The 6,798-nt window shown below is 39.8% G+C and overlaps 1 protein-coding gene across 1 annotated transcript in view; it reads left to right on the forward strand.

Moving 5' to 3' along the window:
• The window catches only part of ADAMTSL1 (ADAMTS like 1), a 473,068-nt gene extending 467,135 nt beyond the window's left edge, over positions 1–5,933 (forward strand). Inside the window, exons 28-30 of the mRNA XM_062599771.1 lie at positions 82–191; positions 1,140–1,360; positions 2,991–5,933. Of these exons, the coding sequence (XP_062455755.1) occupies positions 82–191; positions 1,140–1,360; positions 2,991–3,097 (438 nt within the window). The 3' untranslated portion in view covers positions 3,098–5,933. The remainder of the gene's footprint in view (positions 1–81; positions 192–1,139; positions 1,361–2,990) is intronic.
• The last annotated feature ends 865 nt before the right edge of the window (positions 5,934–6,798 follow it).

Here is a 6,798-nt window from a genome sequence, read left to right on the forward strand (position 1 = left end):
TTTATTTCATCAACCATCTTATAGAAAGGCAATATGTCTTTCCTTCTTCCTCCTCTAAGTACTTCTTTTCTCTGTTCACAGTGTAATGGGCCTTGCGTTGGACCTCGACTGGCTGTACAACACAGACAGATATTTTGCCAGATCAAAGATGGGACTTCAGTGTCCTCTGATCACTGCAGTGCCTTGCCAAGGTAGGAGATAAATACTTTATGACTGAAAAGCACTATTCTTTGCAGATATTTTGAATGGTCAAAGTTACTTGATAGCTTTTGTTTCTTTCTCTATGTAACAAAGAAAATGTGCTGCAACCAGGGTGGTTACGTGGTATAAATCTCACAAAATTTAGGCCCAGATTTTCAGTATTCGTTGATCTGAGCCATAGAATAAAAGGCACTGACCAACAACTGGAAATACTTCTAGTGATGTCAAACACTGACTGAAAGACTGACAATCTCATTATCTCTCATTTAAACACAAGCTCTAATCAAAAAAAGAAAGACACTGCATAATTTACACTTTCCTGCAGATAAAATCCACTGTTAATGTTATAAAGATATAGTTAGTCTACATGACAGTTATACACATACCTTAACATGACTAAAAATTAATATGATAGGCTTTTTGGCTCCCAGTCATATATTTTCATTATCTCTTTGGCATTTAAATAGGAATCAGGTGTGCCTTGTATGCCTTCTCTGAGATTGCTGAAGGAAAAAGGAGGGTTTCTGACTTAGTTCTTGTTCCCCCTGTTGATCAAGACATAACGAAGTAACAAAAGCTCTGCTGGCTTTACTGGCCCATTTCATTCATGCCTCTGCAGTGGACTTTCAGGCAGCATATGATAGTTCAGCATTTATTTGGGCCAACTCCTCAGGAATTTCAAATGATCATGTAACACTACTACAGCTATACCATATTACACCAGCTGAGGTCTGGTCCTTGAGCTCAGTTATAAAATTACCTTTCAGTACACTGGAGTTTCCTCAGCTTGTACTCAGTGAAGATCTGGCCCAAATGGTGCTCTGAATGGATCACGCAAGGCTCTGAGGCAGTCCCCGGAGCTTACGTGTTACCTGAGTGGTTTGTGTTTGCTTCCTATGCGGTGTGATCCTGAGCCACTCTTCCCTTTCTGCTTACAGGCCTTTAAGTACACAGAATTGCTGGACTGAAGCATGTGGTGTGCACTGGCGGGTCAGCCTGTGGACAGTGTGTACGGCTACATGTGGGAATTACGGCTTCCAGTCCCGGCGCGTGGAATGCGTGCATATTCACACCAACAAACCTGTGCTGGAGCATTACTGTTCCTGGAGACCACGACCTGCAAACTGGCAACGCTGCAACATCACACCCTGTGAAAACAGTACGTTTCTGGGAAAAGGGGAAGCAGTGTGAAGTGGGAGGGAATACAGCTCTTCAATGCAAAACCGTATCTGAGAAATCCAGTGCTGGGCCTCACAGCTGGGCTTTTTGAGGAGCCATCAACCTGATCACATGCAGAATGCAGTTTCTAAAACTTAGTATTCCTGCAGTGAGTGGTGCCTGTAGCTGGTTTTTAGTGGTGGTATTTTCTAAGAACTGGATTTGCAGCATGTAGCTAATAGTATGGAAGACAACTGATGCAGTCTCAACTTTCTATTAATGATACAAATGGAAACAAAAGCATGAGTCAAAAACTGACTGTTGGCAGAAGATAAAATAAAATAAGTCTAAAGCCAGTGAGCAAGTTAATGGCTTGAATTCCTGGAGTGTAGGTTGCTTTCAGGTGAAGCAATTAATTGAGCCTACCAAAGAAATAGACAAGTTATACCTATTGGGGGGAAAGGGTTGAGGAGAAACAGAACAGATGTGCCTTGTTTGAAACCAAGCAGTGTTACATCAGCATCTGCCTGGGAAACACAAGGCAGCACAACTGTAAATTACTCATTCTTTAGCTGTCATGGCTCCACTTGCTGATTTTAAAGAACAGCTCCTAGCCACTAGCATGCAACCTACTTCCAGTGAAATCTTCACAGGAGCATTCATGAACAGCCGCAAAACCAGCCTACGTTTGGCTGCTGCCACACCATCTCTGATGGTTCTTCCTAGAGGAAAATGAGAGTTAGTGGGCCAAACTGAGCTGAGGGTGGGGTCCCTTAATGAAAGTGGAAGAAACCAAGGGAGTTTAAAGGTACCAAGCAAGGTCCTTGCTGTCCTTCTACCTGCTTTGTGCTTTATGAAATGGTCCTACATCTAGTCAAGAGAGGAGTTATTCAGTATGAATGCTATGGGAGAGAACTGTACTACTCTCTGAAAACCCCCCTCTCATGCGTTAGTATGGAAAGTGGAACTCCCTGAGACTACAACACACAAGAGGACTTCAGAGTAACTGGAGCTCAGCTGTATGAGGTTGAGGTCTCAAAAACTGCCTGAATAGTACCAGGGACCTAAAAGGCCTAAAAGGCCTAGAGAAGCTCAAAACTCAGAGAAGCTCAGTTAGAACTATCTTAACCTATTCACCCAGGACTGAATGTTCTATAATATACTTGTAAAAAACACAACACAAAACTTGGCATTCCCATGCATTGTCTTTGTGAAGTGCATGAGATCGGATGAAGTGCCTTTGATCTACTCTTTTTAAATATATTTCCAGTTTTATTTACTATTCATCTTCGATTTAACAACAGCTGGAAAGAGGATGAAACTCTTTCCAGAGAAGTGACAGCTTTCCTGAAATTAAGGTAGGTGAAAAGTTGTCAGGAGTGCTAAAACAGTCTGGGAACTCCTCCTTGTGCTCTGGAAGCAATGGCTGGCCACTCTGTTCTCCTTTGAGCCTTTGGCTGCATGAACTCCCCACTCAGTATTTGCAGCAAGTAATGATCAGGTTCATATGGAGACTTCCTGACACAAAGTTGTCTTGGTTTCCTCCTGAACACTCAGCAAAATGTTCACAAATAGGAAATTTTTCGTTCATGGTTTCATTCTTCTTCTCCTTCTTATTTCTCTTTTGCCAGTGGAGTGCAGGGACACCACAAGATATTGCGAGAAAGTGAAGCAGCTCAAACTCTGCCAGCTCACCCAGTTCAAATCCCGTTGCTGTGGGACTTGCGGAAAAGCTTGAAGACAGAAGCAAAGGAAATGAGGGAAGAAGGGAATCACAGCCTTTGATTCACTATGGAAAGAATTCTTACAAGAAAATACAAATGGGATGGAATTCATTTTTTTCATTTTATTTATTTATTTCCCTTAAAAAAAAAGAAAAGAAAAAAGAAACATTTTACAAAATCATTGTTATAAAGGGACTTGAAAAGTTTTCCCATCTATAGATCTGGAGACAGTATGTGGCAAAATACAATCATGGCATAGACCAGACAGAGCAGATGGGTCATGTGCCACCAGCAGGCTGGGTCAGAGAAAAGTGGAGATGTCTCAGAAATCATGTACACATCTGGAGATGGCTGGGAAAGCAGATCTAAGCCAAAAGCTAGCATCACATCAGACTACTGCAATGTGAATCAAAGAATCAAACAGCTAGACAGATCATAGGGTACTGGAGAAAAAAAGACTGAAGTAAACGTTCAGCTGTGCAGTGTGCAAATACTTCATTTATCATAGAGTAGTTTGGGGATATAAGAGTATGATTTTGCTTTATAAATCTACTTGTTGCATTTAAGTTTGAGTTCTTTTTTTTTTTTTTTTTTTCTTTCAATACCTTTCTCTCCCCCTCATCCCTGGTCTTCATATGATTTCAGTGGGTAACCCTCTAAGTATCTTTGAGGACTTGGCATCTGGTATTTGAGGAAGTTGAACACTACTTTATAATGCAAATAAGTCTAAAATCTATCTGAGAAGGTTCACTGGGGGGCTGGACTTGGCGGGGTGGAAGGGCTGTGGAGGGTAACTTCCAGCATAGAAGAGAGGTGATGACACAAAGTATTATTCAAGAGAAGAGGAAGAATTACCTGCTATGACAGGCTGTAATGCAAACCTGCAAATGCTGTCCTGTATGCAGCACAGGCAGGGAAACTAGTATATTTTTGTGGTAACATAAGCTGCTTAGCATAGTGCATTGGACTAATACTTGTTTGGAGTAGAGAGCAGTACCAGTTGCTAGAACTGAGGTGCTTTTAGACCTAGGGCTTAATAAGGAATTTTAGGAAGTATATGTTCCTGTCCTGCTAATATGGAATTTCCCTCTTATGACAGCCAAGCCTCTCAGTCAAGTAGTGAAAAACAACTGGTTTATGTTTTGTTTTGGCTGTTCCTACTAGGCAGAGACAGAGTGATTCACTGTCAATACCAGAGGACTGCTGCCAGTGGATTTTAAGAAATTCGCAGTTCTCTGTCTGTCTCCCACAACAAAATGTGTGCTCTAATTTTTAAGCCCATATATAACACCCAACACAGGTGATCTAAAACGTGAGACTCGAACATTACTTCCACAAGATGGCTTTGCAAGCTGAGTGTGAGTCTTCACCCCAGCCAGCTTAATTCTTTTAGTTCCTCGGCACTCCCTTCTCAGAGGAAGTTATCCTATTTCAGCACAGGACCTTAAAATTAGAAGAAATTTACAAGATTGGGGCTTGAACATCATGAAACTTTAAAGGAGAGCTCTTTGAATCTGGGGTTTGTGTTCTAGACAGTCTCTAAATTAAAGGCTTGTCTATGCTTCTTCTGTCACTCCCAGCAGAGCTCGTCTCCTGTGTTACGTTAGTAAAACGATGTTGAAGCATTGCTGTGTTACAGCTTCCATGATGTGGCTTTCTCAGCAAACCTGAAAGTCCTCTTTTGATGTCAGTGTCAAGTTAATGAGGTTAAACTGCCTCTAACTGGGCTATTCCAAAACACATCCGGCAATGATAACTCTTTACTACAAATGGGTCTTCCAAAAATAGTGTTGCTAAGTATCAATGTAACATTTTATTTAAAAAAAAAAAAAGAATGTCTTTCTATGTATGTAAATGTATATCTTTTGTGTATATTTATTAGGATTTCTTGTATAAAAAGTGCAATATTAATAAGTGTGTATGCTGTCCGGATAAAACTATCTGGGGGGGAGGTTAATCTCCCCAGAGTTTTGTTCCTCTAAATCGATGGTAATAGTGTATTTCTCTTATTTTTAATAGCACTTGCATTTAACTGGGGATATGCTTCACTGTGTACAGATTGCTTTGTAAACGATGACATGAGGGAGGGATGGATGGTGTTTTTAACTTGTGAAATGATAGTTATGCATGGAATGAAGGATAAATTTGTTAATAATGTGGTGGATGTTTCTAGTACAGCAGTTAACAAAAGGAGTATGGGGAAATATTTACATTTGTTTAATAGCAAAACATAATCAGATGATCACACATTGAATTATTAGCTGTTTAACTGTGCCTTGGATAAACATGAAGTACCAGATCCAGAGAGGCAACTGTGTAGCCTTTGCACAGTATGAATGTAATTTCATGTGTTTGTCCTGTGATTTGTGACTTGGTAGTATCTCAGAAAGATAAGAATTACTGAATATTATACAGAAGGAGGCTTTCCTTCCCTAAAAAAACAAACCAACAACTGTATTTATATAGTTTTTGTACAGATAATGCAGCTTATTTATTTAACTACTGCTGTCTGATGTGTACTTTATTAATCTTAAAAACAAAATTCAAATGAAGTTTGTGGTATTCTCTAACCTTACTGCGTATTACAATAGCTGCAGACTTCTGTTATACAAAGTCCCCAAGGCGGGTTCAACTCTCTTATTTTTATTATTTTTTTTTTAAGTCTCCAGTCATGAAGATTCTGCACCCTGTCTTGGAGATCTGTTTTAATACTTCATTAGCTTTCCTTTATTCTTTTTTTATTTGTTAATATTTAGGCTATGTTGCTCTTTTAGAAATATAAAGCCATCACAGCTGGTCCTAGCCCCATGGGGCTCAATAAAAGTATATTCCTTTCTTCCACATAGAAAATTGCTAACTCTTATCAGCCTCCTCTGAAATGAAGCAACCTGTGTTACTTCAGTCTTTTTTGTAGGTCTCTGCTGCCTTCCCTAGAAGAGTTTGAAGCTCCTTGAAGCACCAAGAATGTACTTAGAGGAAATCATAATCACGATCAGAATTACAGTCAAAGCATGAATCAAGTAAATGCATTTGCTCTTAGCAAAGATGAAATCAAGTTTTGAAAACTAAAGTGATTCTACTGTAGGCCTTTTCAGACAAATGGTATGTCACTTTTAAGAGAGGACAGTGGTTTTACTGCCTAGTAGGATGTTCCTGCCTGTACTTTTTAAACATCTATACAACAAGTGAGGAGTAGGTCACAGACACATGTAAACACACACACATGCACACACACACATGCAAGCAAAGAGAAGACTTGGGATTGCCAATCAACTGTACTGAAAGCAGTGGGAATTCTGTTAATCTGAGTGATACAACTATGAAAGCTGGTGTTGCTATAAACAGTAGATCAACTTAAGTTTCCAAGAGAGTAATTATTCTCTTTTTATGCAGATAGCTGTAGTTATCAATCAGGGCAAAAAGCCTTAAAAAGACATCAAAGCAAGCTTCCAGTTTTGTTCACCCTACTAATTTTCCTTAAGGAAGAAAAATGCTTCTAAAAGTTGTACAACAAACCCAGAAACACAGTGCTGAAAGGTTCCCAACAGGATATTTAATCCAGCCCTGTGCTCTGTGGCAAGGTAAGCACAGTTAAACTATTCCAGACGTGTATGTTTACTCTGCTCTTAAAATCATAGAAGTTGTAAGCAGAGCTTTCCAAGGTAACCTTTAGCTGGAAATTTTTTCCTACTCTATGGCCTAAATCATATGGGCT

The sequence above is a fragment of the Rhea pennata genome, chromosome Z (assembly GCF_028389875.1).
Source record: "Rhea pennata isolate bPtePen1 chromosome Z, bPtePen1.pri, whole genome shotgun sequence".
In the NCBI taxonomy this organism is placed as follows: domain Eukaryota; kingdom Metazoa; phylum Chordata; class Aves; order Rheiformes; family Rheidae; genus Rhea; species Rhea pennata.